Source organism: Doryrhamphus excisus, chromosome 10 (genome assembly GCF_030265055.1).
Source record: "Doryrhamphus excisus isolate RoL2022-K1 chromosome 10, RoL_Dexc_1.0, whole genome shotgun sequence".
NCBI lineage: Eukaryota > Metazoa > Chordata > Actinopteri > Syngnathiformes > Syngnathidae > Doryrhamphus > Doryrhamphus excisus.
In genome coordinates this window covers 72483-89151 of record NC_080475.1, presented here as the reverse complement: position 1 = coordinate 89151, position 16669 = coordinate 72483, and the positions used below count along the sequence as shown (strand labels likewise).

Below are 16669 nucleotides of genomic sequence, written 5' to 3'. Positions count from 1 at the left end.
TGTGAGATCTTCCCAGACATACATTTTGAGACAGAGGGTGACCTAGTACATTGGACCAAACTGACAGGGATACCATGTTAAATCATTGGATTGACTAAACTTCGACAACCCTTAAACCCGGAAGGTGAGGACTCGTTGGGTCCCTGCTTACAGAGACCGGGGAAGAGGTCTGGCCCAGGGGAAGGACCGCACATTTCCCTCATCCTCCTCAGTCAGAGGGGGAGGAGCTTTTGCTTCAACTCCTAACCCCAGCCCCAACCCTAACCTTGAGCCTATAAGTAATTAATTACACCAATAAATAAATATATAAATATATTTATACAGCACTTTATCATTCTAAGTTCATGGAAAAGATTATTTACGAGAGGAAGGTTATAAAATATTGATATTAAGGATTAAGGCAAAGGGGATAGTAAGAAATAAATTAACCCTTAACTTAATTAACCATTAACCCTTTGTTGTTATCCTTACCCAAGTGGATTACCTTTGTTAATAAACATTTTTGTTCATTCAAAGTGTCTGTGCGTTTGGGTTCCAGGCCGGCTTGTCACGCCGTACCGTGACACCATATTACTGCTCCGGTGAGCCGCCCACTGGTTTCTCCTCAGTTGTCACTTGCCTCCTACTTGTGCTCTCTTTCTCTCCTCTCAGGCCCTGGTTCGCCCTGCAGTAATTTCATTTAAAAAAGAAAAGACAAAGTTACAAAGTAAAAACAGTATTAGTTTAGTTAAGACAAAGACCAAAAAAGGATCTGACAGGAAAAGAAAGCACTTTTGCTCTGACCACGGAAGGAGTAACATCTCTCAGCTGGCAGACTGCAAAAACTAGTTTTTTTCTTTCTTCTACTGTGCCCAAGCCTGAGGATGACTCAAGATTCGAAACGTTGCAACAGGCACATTATTTAATTAAGGACTCTTATTTTGTTTCACTTGTCATATTAAAAAAGACACATACAATGTTTTTATGAATGTTAAAAAAAATACAGTTTATTATATAAAAATGACAAAGGCGACATCACAAAAAAATTCAGGGGACAAGCTCAGACCCTCTTTCCTAACCCTAACGCTTTTATCCTCTGAACCGGGCAGCTTGTTGGCTATCCCGGATAGACAATTCCTAGGCGGCGACCGGACGCTCCATGTAGACTAGAAGTACACGTAAAATACAGAAATAATACCATAATAAAATCAAACCGTGATAAATGAATTTCACTCAAAAAAAATTACTCTAAGATCTATAGAACGCTGGTTTTCTTTCTTTAGTCTGCACTCGTTCGGCGTTAAGATGGATTCCAGATATATGTTGGACAAGCCGGTGGTCCCTAGGGTGGACTTTGGGTGCCAATCGGCTCGACAGCCGGCTGGGGAGACGCAGCATCGTACTGGCTGCGGAATCGACCACTGACGGGGCTCTCCTCAAATGTGTGCTCAACGGGGAGGCAGTGCCAAAGGTTAAAGCCTGCCCAAGGGTGAACGGATGGATATTGCATGTCATGGAAAAAACTGGTGTGGTGGACCAGGGTCTTGGTCGTGGTATGGTTGTCCCATTGCAAAGGCTTGACTATCCACTAGAGGGCGGCAAGCCTCTGACCGCCTTCCTGAACATCCTGTACAGGTCAACAGTCATTAGCAAGGCCCTCCTTGCAAACAATCCCGCCAAGTGCCTGACTTCCATTCTCGAGGAGCATATCTTGCTCAAAACTCGATCATTTCTTGTCAGCCACTTACCTCGAGCGCCCATGGGAAACCCAAAGACCTTAACGTCAGTCACTTCAGTGATTTGAGACTTGATCACTCTTTTGAGGCAAGGGTACTTTCTTTCTTTCGCAACTCCTTTATTGTTCATCTGCTTCATGCTGATTTCGTATGCTATCGCCACATCCACTATCAGGGCCGTAGATCCCTTTATCAAAACAAGGTCGGGTGCAAGGAGTACTCCTGACTCCAGCTGGAATCTCTGTTCATGAGTGACCCTCCAACCGTTGGCCCTCCCAGTTGCAGCCAGCAGGCCACAGATCTTGTTATGGTTCTGCATCCTTTTTTCCTTGAATTTTGGGCAACAGCTGATGATGTGAAAGACAGTTTCTGTGGGATAGTGGCAGAGTCGGCAACCCTGGTTGTCTCGAGTCCTCCCCCTGGAGCTGGAAACCAGGGTTTGGATGTTGCCTGTACGGAGCTTCAGTCCCAGAATGTAATCGGACTGAAAGAAACGGACCCTTGCCGGGTCTCTGAGCCATTCATTGCTTATTGGGTCGTTGATGAAAGTACTGTGACCCACACCTTGTACCGATAACCTGGACCACTTCCATGCCTCCGATGTACTTCTGGCGCTGCTCGTGATCTTGCTCATATCAAGGCCCGACACCCCCTCACTGCCCCTGTACTCATGCCGCCAGCCCTTTCCCAAAGTTTGATCACTTTACCCTCTGGGATCATGATTTTAATGATCTCCCTGATGCACTCCTCTTCTGACTGTAGGAGATACGGCAGGTTCCGGCACTGGAGGGCTGGGACAAGTGTGGACAGCTTGGGGACGCCGAGCCCACCGTCCCTGGTCCTGCAATCCGTCTGCCGTGTCAGACGGGAGGGTGTAACCAACTCTTGACCCATCTTCTCACCTCTCGATCACATTCAAGCAACGCCCCGCTTGTCGCCATGGCGTGGACAGCAGGGTATATCAATTTAGGGATAGCATAGAAAACAAGGATGTGCAGGCGCTGCGTAGGTTTTAATTTCGCCTTGTCAATGTTCCTGGCCATGATATTTAATGAAGCCTTGATGTCAGGGGGACTTGCCCCACGGAGGGCGCTGATAGTGATCCCCAGGTATTTGATCTGGTCCTGCGGATAGCCTGACTTCCATTCTCGAGGAGCATATCTTGCTCAAAACTCGATCATTTCTTGTCAGCCACTTACCCCGTGCACCAATGGGGAACCTGGATACCCTAACCTCAGACACGCCGGTATTTAGATTCGTAATCACCCCTTTGAGGCATGTATATTTTTCTTTTGCCGCTCCCTTTTCAATCATCTGCTCCATGCTTATTTCATAAGCAATTGTCACGTCCACTATCAGGGCTCTAGATCCCTTAATCATAACAAGGTCAGGTACTAGGAGTTCGCCAGACTTCCGTGGCGCTGATGTTTTTCTGGCACTGCTCATGTCGAGGCTCGACACCCCACTGTCGCCCATGTGCTTAGTGCCACTGGCCCTTTCCCAAAGGCTGATCACTTTGCCTTCCAGGATCATAAGTTTTGCAACCTCTTTAACGCACTCCTCATCAGACTGGAGGAGGTACGCAAGGTAGCACTGAAGAGCTGGAATGAGAGTGGACAACCTAGGGATGCCGAGACCTCCATCCTTCGTCCTGCTATAAAGCAGCCCATCTGCAGTGTCAGACGGAAGGTGCAACCAACCTTTGGCCCATTGCCGTATCATACTCGAGCAGCATCGCACTTGGCGCACCATGGCGTGGACCGGGGAATTCCAGTCTGGGGATAGCATAGGTTACAGGTTTCGGCTGTGCGGGGGGGGGGGGTATACGCCCTTCCATGGCCAACGGTGCCTCGCGCCCTTACGATGGTAGTGGCAGGGCACGCTCGCCTGCACCTGGCTGGGGAGCCTGGAACCCTGACGCGGCGTCTCTTCTGGTTGGGTGTGGTCCGTGTTACAACGGGCCCTGCGTAAGGCCTGTTCAGCCCGGATCCAGTTCTCACTCGAGGGGTAGCCTGGTCCGGCGTGTCGGATGGGGGGGCGGGGGTTGGCTTTGCCGGTCCTTCTCCTGGTTTGGTGTGGCAGCTCGTTCGCTGCAAAAAACAGCCATACTTGAAACAAGGCTAAACTAAACTCAAATAGACAACTTTTATTATTTCAAGCAAAAAAATCTACCAATGGGGCAAGCAAAATTTGCTTGGCTAGAATTCTTAAAATTTATATTTTTTTCTTGTGAATTTAAATTATAAGAGGTCCTAAAATGAGAAATCATGACTAATTTTAAGCAAGTTGTTTTTAAATCACATTAATAGGTTTAAGTAAAATGTCCTTATTACAAGAACAGATTAAGCCAAATATTCTTATTAATATCAAAAACTGAGATAACATGTACTTTTATAATGCTAGATTTAAGCAAAATGTTCTTCCATATGCTATCCATGTCTCATCTTGTTTCATATTATCTACATACTATATTGTATATAACTCGGGGAAAAACTGTTGATTTTGTTAATACTTGGGTTGTTTATATATTTTTTTAATATTTTTCTATATTGTGTATTTTGTACTGCTTAACTGACTCTGTACTCTTGCTGCTGTGCAATGCAAATTTCCCCACTGAGGGACGAATAAAAGCATATCTTAATCTTATTGTAGATATGGGAATATTGTTCTTTATTCATAAGAAATGTGTGCTCTTAAAATTGCTAGTTGTTTTAATGTGCTTGTTAGCAGAAATACAAGTATTACTAGATATGTAAAAAGGAGATAAATCTTTAAAATACCATTTTTCAGACTTTATATAAACAAATACAGCATGATAAACATCCTGAAAACAAAAATGTCTGGGAAAAAAAAAATCATACTGTCTCAAAAGAAGTACTGCCAAAAACTTAAAGACCCAAAATACAAGCCGGGGCGCATGGAGCACGAGACAGGCGGCAGGCAGAAATAAATGGCTGTTTTAACTTATGTATCGTGTGCCTTTGATTTCAACTCAAACCTAATCCACTTCAAAGAGAGAGTTTGGATTTTTTGACATTAAGTTGTATGGCATCCCTATCAACAGCATACTACAGCAAGGTGACTTTTTATGATGCAAATGTATTACTCCTTTGAACGCATATTGTTGTACACTGCTGATGTGAATGTCATAGAACATCATGTAAAAAAATCCAAACTATCCCTTTAAGCTTTTATGTAAATTCTTTATATACGCGCTCACACCAAGACTTCAGTTGAACCGCATGATCATACTAACATCAAACCAGTCCTTCAGAAAAATAGTTGATCTCTATCTCTGTATCTGTATTTTTTTCCACCTCTGTATTTAAGAATCTTAACAATGGTTTCTGATGCTTGAAACAACATACAAAGCTAAACTGATGAATGATGAAAGTGAACAGATGCACTCACTGGATGAAGGACTTCCACTCTTCAAGAGCCTTTTTGGATGTGGAGGTAGCATCTTGAGCATGGATGGAGTCTTGAAGTATTTCTGTTTGCAGTACAAGCAGCAAGGTGGAAATTCACTTTGGCTATGAAAGGTGCAATGCATAGTAATATGCCATCAGGTACAACAGTCCTTCATTCAGCTTTGCGGTTGCAAAGGTTGTCACTAAAGTGCTGCCAATTGCAATCATGCAGTTGTCCTTACTTTTGAGCAACACTGGGCAAGACAGGGTTCGCTGCTGCAAGAATCCTTCAGGGTCCTCAACCGTCTAGATGACAAAATGCCAAATATAAAGCCTCAGGTTTTTCACATATTATATCACTTCGTACCTGTTTTTTTAAGTAAAACTATTTAACACCTTAATTACGTGACATAGTGCTTCACTGCAAGGACTCAACTTCTTTGGTGGCGATGTACTCGATGGAAAGAGACTTGGCAGGGCTGCAAACACTGCTGAGGTGTGATCCACTATTTTGAATGAAAGCAGAAAACAAAGCAATATAATGTAGCATTTGTTACATATCTGGATATGACTCAAGGCAAGTATTGTGACCAAACCTCCATTTAAGGTCGTTGGAGGCGTCATGGCTTTCTTCATCACACCATAGAACTGGACCTTTGAGAAAAAGTTGTCCCATCTGTCCTTAATCTCTCCAATGTAGTTGCCATTGTTTGGTTGGATAATTCTCTGCATCTCATCCATTACCTGAAAATAATGCCATATGGCTTAATGCATAATATAAAGCTATATTATTAAATCAGCCTATTTGTCATCTACTGAGGCTTCATGAAATGCAATTATATGTGAACATTAAAGACAGCAGTCTCTTACAAGGTAATGACAATATGTGAAATATCAGATATTTGGACAGAAACAAAATATTTTTACTCACATGGTCCAGTTGTTTGGAACACGGGTAAGCTTCTAAAATTTGGGTTGCTCTTTCTTGTGGCTTTAAAACATCAGACGTAATAAAGCGTCTGTACATGTCTTGGAGGGTTTTATAGTGTCTGGCCTGGTTCTTCTGGCTGTCGAGCAGTTCAGTAGAACCCACTGGAAGCAAGAAAAAGAGAAGACATTAGCTTTGTGTTTTGAAAAGCTCTGGTAGACAGCAGAAGCTACTGTACCTGCATCATCTTCAGTAGTGTCCTGCTGTGTCTCTGGAGTGCTGGACCCAACAGGTGGCTGCTCCGGGATCATAGAGGCATTGCTTGACCCAGGAGAGTCTGTATTTAAGTGACTTGCATAAAACTCATCAGATGTCAGTCAACGTTTTTTCTTTAAAAGGGCTAGACCTGGCCTTCTTTGGCCTTTTGACATTTGAAAGTCTCTTCATGAGTTTCTTACCGATGTGTGCCTGCAACAGTTGTTGGAAACAAAAACTATAGTCTACTGCATGGAATAGATATTGACATATTGTACCAGAAAGTTTACATACCCACTTATCACCTGAGGGGTTGTCCTTCAACATAAGGTAGTACTTCACCATTCGCCAAGCCATGGAATCGACCTCTGGGGTACCTTGGGTCCCGTAGGGCTCTTGCAATTGAGATCATGTTGGTCAAAGTGTTCCTCATGAGTCTGAAGAGGAGCTCCTTGGATAGTGCAGTTTGTGTTCAAAATAGGATGAACATGCCTGCTCAAGTTCACTGTCTGTATAGACAATGTACTCTGGGTTGGACATGGTCAAAAATATTCAGGGCCGGTGGTTGCAGTAAATGAAGATTTAGTCCAGTCCACATCACTGACAGAAGCCTGAACCTAAAATAAATTTCACTTAATAATCTGTGGATCTACTTTTTGCAATTTTCCACAAGAATAAATGTAGTAAGCCTTAAAACGAATTTACAGTTTCATCAAATGTAGTGTAATGGAAGAGGATAATCTGAGTTTTTAAAATAGCACTAACCTGTTCACCACTCACAAGAAGCCACAGTGCCCGCCGTCTCAGAAAGTTTTCTGGACCAGGAAACAAATCTTTGATGTCATCCCTGGAGAGTGACCTTAGTAGGTCTTCTCCAATACTAGCAGCTGAAATACAGTACAATACACTTGTCATTAAATGCCAAACTTGTCTGTTGCACACCACTGCAAATGACATTTCAACCATGACCACTCTTTCCGTGCTTTTTCACTAAAACCATATTGTGACTGTCACAATACTTTTACCATGTACACGAGATCGACATATACTTTGTTGATAACACTTTACCATAGGGTACACTAAATTACAGTAGTTAATGAGGAACAAATCTACATAACCCTTACTCATTAGTTCCTGAGTTCATTCATTTTTCATTGCTTTCTCAGTAATATGAGAAATTCCTGTTTCCAGCAGCTCGCCAATCAATGTCAGAATAAGCTTAATAACAAAATACAACAACCAGACAGGAGAGAAAACTAAGAAAACAGAAAAAGATAAAATATGAATGCATACGGAAAAGTTTACTTCACATATGTAGTGCAATAATACATTATAATAAAAGATACAGCAGCTTAATTCAATAATGCATTATTTGGAAGCTAATTATTGTAAATTATTTTGGGTTTGTTATAGGATTTCCAAAGAACAATGTCTTCAATAAAACACAATTTAATCTCACCAGCTAAACGAGATTGGTGTTACAAAGGCTGGTGCGTGCGCCAGCCGTTGTGGCCCTCAGAGCAGAGACAAAGATGGTAAAAAAAGGGGTATTTAATGGTAACAGAAGGCGCTCACAGAGGAGGAAAAAACACGGTACAACAAAAGACGCCGGTAACCAAAGGTCACCGGGGAACTAGAAGTACAACAGAAGGCACAAAGCAGCAAAAAGGAAAAACTAGGAAGCTCAACTACTCACGGGAAAAGAGTAGGCAGCAGGAAATAAAAGCACTAAGAAGGTTAGGCAAGGAGTCGCAAGACATGAACCATACAGGGTAAACAGTAGGACAATCTGACAGGGTCTTGCCAGGCCGCATGACATAAGAAGGCCTAATCAGAGATTGACCCCAGGTGTGCTGGCCGGATGAGCCGGGGTGGAGTCCTCAGCAGGGCTGCAAGGAGACAGCAGAGGACCAAGCAGAGTGAATCATGACAATTGGTTACTTATTAGCTAATAACTAAGACTTGTGCTAGCATAGCAGTCATAAAAATGTCTACATTACACCCTGTTGCCACTTAACGTACCTTTTAGAGTGTCCATCGTAACCTCGTCGAGTGTATCTATAGCCAAACAAACTTTTTTCAACTTTTTTTCCCCCTTTTATGCTATTTTGTGTCTCAATAGCAAGACGACAGGCAGTGCTACGCAGGCCGTTACGACTCTTCCCGCTCACCCTTGGATTTGAAAACAAAGCACTTGGCATTGGGCTAGTCCATTGCGAGGGGGTGCGGGTCAAAAACATAGCTTGGTATTTTGGTATAATCGTATGAACAAATTTAAACATATACATATTTACTTATTTAATTAAACTATGTGCGATATGTGCAGACAAGCTGAATAAAAAACATTATTTTATTTAACAAACTAAAATGAAGACACAGATATAATATTCACACGGACTAACATTCACACAGGAGTAGTAGTTTTCTTGTCTCTTTAAACGTATGATATTTAGCGTGCGTGTGCGCGGAAAAAGAAATTCGGTGCGCCCGGAAGCTCAGTTCGGTGTAACCGAAAGGCACCTGAAATTGCGCGTTTACAGGAAGCCACTACTACAGCTACTTCCGATTTTTTCACTTCAAAATAATGTTCTCAACACTATACATTTTTATAGGCTTTGCTATAAAAACTTCATACTTGAGAGATAAGGACTCATTGTTCATTATTTTGCGTACATTTACAATCAATAAGAACAAACCACCTCACCTGCTTGCTAAATGTAAGTTTTAGCATGTTTTAGTGTATTTTATTCTGAAACTCACAACTGTAAGTCATAGCAAGTGCAGACTCTCAATTTAATAATGACAAAGCCAGAAACTTAATGCAAGAGCAACAATGGCCGGCGGTAGGCAAACTGAGGTAAACTTGCTATTTGGATTATTCCTCCCCCTCCACACAAGGTTGGAACGACTTGTACATAGTATAGTCCTTTAAATATATATATTTCGTTCGAGTTGTGCACCGCATCCAGTCTATCCAACAGAACCCAGTAGCCGGACACTTCACCGAGCTGTGGAGCCATACCAGGACTATTGGTGCTATGACCTCGTCGTGCTGAAAGCTCAGAGTCAAGAGAGTGTGCTGCACTATTAGAGTCACTCCACAGACACTTGTTGCTTATTTTACAGCAAACTTCAGTTCAAGAAGTCATTATTATGACACCAACAACTCGAAGTGGTGCTCCTGGTCGGCCAAGGTACGACCTGACACTGGACCAGATAAACCAGTGTTTGGATATAGGGCTGAACTGGCAGGGAATTTCTCTATTTTATGTGATAGACCGACAAACCTTATTTCGTCACAGACAACATCTCAATGCCCCATCGCGAGATTACACGCCACTGTCTGATGATTGTTTAATGTCAATCATCAGACACCCAATGCTGGTGAAACATATGTCCGCGGCAGTCTACGCCGCAGGGGGATACGCGTGCAGCATTGGAGGGTCTTGGAGTACTCCGATACATCGACCCAATCGGACGCAGTTGAGCAATTCATCGAAGAGTCTACAATGTGCAGGGACCTCATGAGTTATGGTAAGTCTGACAAAAAGTCATGTTGGGTGCAGGGCAGTTTTTTTGCACATTTTCATTAGATTCGTTAATGTTACCATTTTTTGCCCTTACACTTCCAGAAAATACAGCCTGTAAACTTGTTTGCTGGAAGTTACCTTCTCCTGCAAATGAAAACAGAGGAAACACACAAATGGTTTATTTTCACATTTCTTCCCATCGCTTTGGAGAATGTATCAGCTTTGAGATTCTGTAGGACATTGGGGGGGAAATCCATTGTGTAACATCACATGCATTAGAAATATAATCAGGTCGTGCAAGGTTCGAATAGTTGATCCTGCATGAAATAGAAGACTTGTGCCTTTTTAAAATAGCAAAGTATTTCAATTAAGATCAGAACATGTAAATGCACCAAATGTATGATGTTGCTATTGACAGAAGTTGGCTGCTGATCCTAACTTACTTTTATTTTGGCAGGCATATCGATGGAAACCATAAGCTAATTAGCTGGAGGATGGTGTTCCACGGCTGCGTGGATGGGTATAGTCAGACAATTATATACCCTGAGTGCCTTACCAATAACAGGGCTCGCAGTGTATCGTCCTTATTCCAGGAAGGAGTTCAAAACTTTGGATTACCATCACGAGTTAGATGTGATCAAGGCACAGAGAACACTGTGATTGATACATGCTGAGACACAGACGACTGAACAGAGGCAGTATAACAACAGGTCGAAGTGTTCACAATCGACGTCTTGAAAGGCTTTGGGCTGAGCTTAATCGTGTGGTTTCATACCATTATTCTGACCTATTTACCTTTATGCAGGATGAAAATATACTTGATTCCTTGTCTGAAGTACACATATTTAGCTTGCACTACATTCAGAGACCAATGGAATCACCATGCACTGCGAACTGAGAGACACAGGACACCTTTACAGTTGTGGTATGAAGGTATGCACACCACCGTTGGACATGCAGAACAGTACAGCTGGAAGGAGTGTGTTTACTACTAATGATGCTTCAGTGACTGACAACGGACCCTTACATGAGCTCCAGCTCAATAACAATGTTGAGGTTCCTGAAAATAACTTTCAGGTAAACCATAGCACCATGGAGGAAATTAGCCAGACAATTAATCAATTTACTGAGGATGGTAACCATGGCATTAATTTATTTGTAACGCTTGTAGATTTCCTTGAAAATAAATAGTAGTGGCCTACATGTGAATGGTTGGCTTTCAGTCTCTGCTAAGATTTTATCGGGCTCAACTATGAATACATTATTTTAAAAAAATAACAAGGTAAGTGACAATGGAATTAATTAATCACACTAAATAATTAAAAAGAGTAACTGAATTGGTAGTTTTCTCTCAAATGTATTACAAGCGTAATTTGTAATTCTTCAGGTGCACACATTGTACTCCACACAAAATTAAACTAATTTCAAATTTGTGTAATCATTTTGAGATGTGGTGCAAATAATAATGAAAAACGGACATGTTCTGATACCAAATTTAAATTTCAATCTTAATGCAATACAACCTTCAACACTCAGATTGTTTCAACAAATGCAACTCATACTTTTTAAGTGCAAATACTGGTGTAAGAAATGTTATACTCCTGTAAAAATAAAGTGCTAATACAGGAATGACACCCAAACAGGTGTGTGGCACAGCATGGCTTTGAATATGAACGCAAGACTTTCTCACAATGAATGGTAAGAATTTTTACTCCATTCCAAAACCCTGAGTGTTTTGGATTGCAAAGTCCATGTTTCTTTTGAAATCATCATATGACTTATGGCAAGGTGTTTTGAGACAGTTGATACATGTGTTTGCTATTGGGTATCTCCCTCTCTGGAATCCTAGTGATGGTTCTGGACAAAATCCAATAGGGGGTGCCACTTGTCTCTTAGCTTTGCAGGGCCTTCCTCCTCTGAAAACTAAATACAATTAGTGGTGGGAACCACACTCAAAAACAAGGACAGAAGGCAATTTTTTTTCCTGGATACACATTCAAATCATATTGTGCCCATAGTTCCAGTCAAGTTCAAGCACAAATTCAAAAGCTGAAAAAATACATCAGGCCAGAATCTATTCCCCTGCAGTTATTCACCTTCAACATCCTGCAAGTAGTCCCTCCAATAGGCTACCACCCTGTTTTCATCTGCCCTGTTGTTACTTCCCACCTCTGACCATCTTATGTCAAACAAGTCTTCCATAATATGAGCAGTCAGAGTACCAGGGCTGTAGCACATGACTGGGCAAAAGGCTTCAGGATGAGATTTTATTTTGTGTTTTCAGTCCATCAGAAAACCTACACAATAATTTGAGATTAAAAAAAATAATATTACAAAGTATTATTATCAACGAATACAGGCCAAATTCAGTAAATACATGTTGCAAGAATAAATATTAATTCCAATAGTCCGTTGAATGTGTACTATATAGTCAACAGTTAACCTGTGATAGGAGGTACCTTTCCATGGGACCACAGACACGCTGGGCCACTTGAAACATGAGGATATCTTCCAGCAGTTTGTCCTTGTCAGCCAGGCTTGTGAGATGTCTCAAGCAGCCAGCATTGGCTAGGTAACCAGTGAGGGGTTCTGCAAACTGTTGCAGCTCCTTCAGTGTTTTGGCTTCAGAGATCTGGTTCACAGAGGGGAGAGCACATTTTAAGCAGCCCAGGGAACAGGAATAATATAAATAAAATTATAAAACCGGGCATCAAACCTTTTTTAATTTACTGTAGCAATTTTATTGAAGAAGATCTGCACCATGGAAGCATCTAACAGCTGGCATTTGCCAAGTCTGGGTGGGACCAGTTTATTCCACAAGGCATAAGAATCTCCAAACTGAAAATGTACATTCGTACAACCATTAGAGCCACTATATAAGTCCACCTAACAATTCCAGTGACTACAGACAAAACTGTTGGCGACTAAATGAAAAAACCTTGTCTATATGTGCCCTGTGATTGGCTGGCGACAAGTCCAGGGTGTACCCCGACTCTCGCCTGAAGACAGCTGGGATAGGCTCCAGCACCCCCCACGACCCTTGTGAGGATAAGCGGTAGAAAATGAATGAATGAATGAGAAAAAGCTACTACCTGCCCCGGCAGCATTAGCAAGTCAGATGTAGCTGATTCATTTTCTAGTTTGTAGCTAGTTGGAATTCAGCTATGCTAACTTGCCATTAACGACTCACCTGACATCTGAGGGGATCCTCCCATCAAACGCCTCATGCAGTTTGAGGAGCAGTGTGCTGTTGTCCCATGTTTTATCAAGTTGTAGTGCACTTATTATGTGGCCCTTTCCATGTACGAGTGCTTTCTTTTTTTTCTTGGGACTTTTCTGTCACGGGGGCTGAAGAGCAGTATCACATCCTTAAAAAAGGGGGTTTCACGGTGGTATGGCGGTCGTGGTCTGGAAATACCGACAGTTTTCTGACTTAATTATTACATCCATGGCAGGAAAATAATACTTAATGTGGTTAATGTTACCCACCTTCTCTTTGCCTTTGACCTGCCCCAGCCACCGAATCGCCTAGCGTGAAAGAACGAGGTCTCAGACTGCACTTGTTCAGATATGGGTCCACACAGCGGTTCACTCCTCATATTCACATTTAGGCTTTGGTTTGGCCTAAACAACACGCTCATCTCATTGTTAACCGAAACGTTACTACTTGTGCTTCGAGAGGTTTACCAGCCAGGTCATTAGGTCTGGTGAACCCAGTAGCCTCCTCAAAATAGCAATAGCCTCCTCCGTTTGCCTACCGCCGGCCGTTGTTGCTCTCCATTAAGTTCCCCGCTTTTCCATGATTAAATTGGGAGTCTGCGCTTACTATGGCTTCCTGTTGTGAGTTTCAGAATAAAATACACTCAAAATACTAAAACTCAAATTTAGCAAGCAGGTGAGGTGGTTTGTTATAGGGATTGTAAATTTATGGAAAATAACGCACAATGAGTCCTTGTCTCCCAAGTATGAAGTTTTTATACACAGTCTATAAAAATGTATAGGGTTGAGAACATTATTTTGAAGTAGCAAAATCGGAAGTAGCTGTAGTAGTGGCTTCCTGTAAACAGGCATTTTCAGGTGCCATCTGGTAACCGCATCTGGTAACGCACCAAATTTCGTTTTCCACTCACACGCATACACACGCGCACAAACGCACGCTAAATAACCTAAGTTTAAAGAGACAATAAAACTAATACTCCTGTGTGAATGTTGGTCCGTGTGAATATTATATCTGTGTGTGTGTGTGTGTTTATTTGTGTGTATGTGCTTGTTGTCGGTGTGTGTACACGGCTTTTAATGCGCGTGTGTACCCATTATTAGTGTGTGTATGTGTGAATTGTGTCTGTGTGTACAGATTTTTGATGTGTTTTACCCTGTTTCGAGGCATATGTGCCAAAAATCAGTGTGTGTTTGCGTACATTGGAAGTGTGTGTTCAGATGTTTTAATGTGTTTTGCCCTAAACGGCCTCCCATAGCAATGGGTTCCTGGCATGCTTTTATTTTGAAGACAGGACGTAATCGGATACAGCGCACCAAATTAGTGTCTGTACTGTGGCTGTTGCAGGAAAGACTCACTTCGTCTTATGCAGAGCTTTATTTCTTGACGGCTCAAAAAAAACACACAATCACAAAGATGGAACATCTTATATAGCGCTAACATTTACGCGCCAGAAGAGAGGGATCAAACCACGCCCCCAACCCGCCTACCGACTGGGTGAGAGACCTGCCCCCTAGTGTCCACCACAGTACTTCCATTTGGCAAACGCTGTATTCGAAACACCCGCTCGAAACACCCGCCCACCCAAGTTCTGTGATTGGCTGAAGATGCAATCTTACTAAACTTTAGCCAATCCTCATTGCTTGTGTGGTTATCCCCCCTCCCTTGTCACTGCGACACTCTCACTGCGCTGCTGATTAGTTATGAAGTCGGTGATATATATTTAGGCGGCTTCAGTGACGTAATAACAGTGTTATGCTGACAGTAAGAGTTATTAGTTACTACCGTACCCGTGACTGAAAAAAGTACCGACGTTATTTAAACGCTGTTTCCCATCCCTGCCTATAGTATGTTTATAGTATTTATTCATTGTAAAACCGGTTACTATCGCAAGACCTTACGTCGTTCCCACGTGACGTGAGTTGTATAAAAAGTGCGAGATTCGCATAAATGCGTTAGCTTGCTACTTCCGGGTTCGCTAGCAGCCATGGCGGCATCTTATTAAGCTTAATTATTTGGACCGCATTGCCAGATTTTGGGAGATTCAGGCTTCCTCCTTGAAAATCCCTCACATTGAAAGACGAATTCTTGATCTTTTCAGTTTGTCAAAGGTTGTGTCAGATGAAGGCGGCCGGTGCTGCCTCCGCTCCTGCGTCTGCTGCTGCCTCTGCCAAGGTGCCCCACTCCACGGCCTGGTAAGGAAAAAGAAGGAGCTGGAGCTCGCAAGAGCCCAGAGCCTGGGTGAGTTCCTAAAGCGCAAGCCCCCTTGGAAGATGGAGCACTTCCGTTGTAAACACTGTGGCTTTCCTAAAACAAAGGAGTACGGCCACAGTCGCTACAGGAATGAACATTCTTGCTCCAATTCTGAGGGGCGCTCGGTGGATGACTGGCTGGCAGAGAAAAGGAGCCAAGAAGGTCAAAGAAAGGTAAAAGAAGCACTTATTCCATGTGCTTCTTGAAATAAGCACATTTTCATTTGTTCTGTATTGCTCCTGTGATTGACTTGTGCCCCCTCATCTCTTAATTAAAACTTGTCACCAACAGACGGAAGAAATGAAAAAAGGAAGCCACCTGAGACCTCTAAAACCCAGGTCGCTCACTCTCTAGTCACAATGGTCATTCACAATGGTCTGATTGAAGTCATTCAGGAAGGATCTCATAATAAATCAGGTTATTTGACAACTTATTTCATTAGGATTTGACGACAAGGATCCTGCTGCTTTTAAGTTGAATTTGTGCAAAATGGATAGGCTACTGAGAGGGAGTCCTTGGCGCTCGTATTTGTTTGTTGTTGCCATAGTTACAGCTAGTGTCAAACCTGTTACTTGCTATAGTTGAACTGGATTACCATGTTCCTCCTTAGGGAAGCGCAGCCCAGCAGGTGGCTAAGATGGGACCTGGGTTTTCGGGCCTTTCCAGAGAGAAGAGGAGTCTTCCTCGGGTGAGCTTCGATCCCATGGTCTACGTCAACGCCGTAGGGTTGTCTCAGGGCGTACCAGGCAAGCTTCAAGCTTGTAACCAGGTGGGGAAAGGCTTTGAATTGGGTTGTTATGCTGCTATAAAATGTAGATTGGGTGGATTACAATTGGAACAATCAGCAAAGGTTGTGAAAAATACTGAGACGGTGCCAACCTGAGGGCCGCCTTCGAGGAAGGAGCAGTTCCACAGCATCCAGGTGACAGGCGGGAAAGAGATCAGCTCGTCTCCGTGGGAAAAGCCCCTCATCACGAGTCCCTCCAGATGACATCGTACTGGTCAAAGAAAAGCACTGAAGATGGCCAACACCGTTCTTACAGAGGCACAATAATCCTCTGGGCGGTGATAATTCACGCACATCCTTTCCTCATCCGCATTTATTCCTTTTAAAGTTGATAATGCTGTTTAAATGTGTGTTTCAGAAAGCTGAATCCTACTGTGTTCAGTGTTTACATTTCAATAAACATTTTTTCAAACTTGAGACCTGTAATATTTATCATTGTAATTTTTTCATATAAATTGAGGGCGCAAAAGCAGTATCGGCCACAAATATCGGCCCAAGCAAAATCGGCCACCGGCTAAGGGTGATGGAAAAAAATCTGTATCGGCATCGGCCGGAAAAAAAATATATCGGTCGA

At 42.6% G+C, this 16669-nt stretch overlaps 1 protein-coding gene and 1 long non-coding RNA gene across 7 annotated transcripts; one reads left to right on the top strand and one right to left on the bottom strand.

Annotated features, from left to right (window-relative positions):
• Positions 1 to 3505: 3505 nt before the first annotated feature.
• On the bottom strand, positions 3506 to 13641 carry LOC131137433 (uncharacterized). 5 transcript variants are annotated; one of them, XM_058085407.1, is made up of 13 exons: positions 13328 to 13641; positions 13029 to 13246; positions 12777 to 12877; positions 12555 to 12676; positions 12298 to 12470; positions 7768 to 8197; positions 6292 to 7195; positions 6057 to 6217; positions 5722 to 5869; positions 5562 to 5631; positions 5368 to 5431; positions 5127 to 5208; positions 3506 to 3805 (listed from the first exon to the last, which is right to left on the bottom strand). In XM_058085407.1, the coding sequence occupies exons 7-13, from the start codon at positions 6362 to 6364 to the stop codon at positions 3507 to 3509; spliced, it is 897 nt and encodes a 298-aa protein (XP_057941390.1). In that variant the 5' UTR covers positions 6365 to 7195; positions 7768 to 8197; positions 12298 to 12470; positions 12555 to 12676; positions 12777 to 12877; positions 13029 to 13246; positions 13328 to 13641; the 3' UTR covers position 3506. The 5 variants fall into 5 exon arrangements, with proteins under 5 accessions (XP_057941390.1, XP_057941389.1, XP_057941388.1 ...); XM_058085406.1 differs by lacking the exon at positions 12777 to 12877; XM_058085405.1 differs by having other exon boundaries at positions 6292 to 6925; positions 7074 to 7195; positions 12298 to 13246.
• Positions 13642 to 14985: 1344 nt separating this feature from the next.
• Positions 14986 to 16506, top strand: LOC131137444 (uncharacterized). Of its 2 annotated transcripts, XR_009131905.1 has the most exons (4): positions 14986 to 15296; positions 15374 to 15481; positions 15600 to 15725; positions 15919 to 16506. It is a non-coding gene; the product is annotated as an uncharacterized LOC131137444 (long non-coding RNA). The 2 variants fall into 2 exon arrangements; XR_009131904.1 differs by having other exon boundaries at positions 14988 to 15296; positions 15600 to 16506.
• The last annotated feature ends 163 nt before the right edge of the window (positions 16507 to 16669 follow it).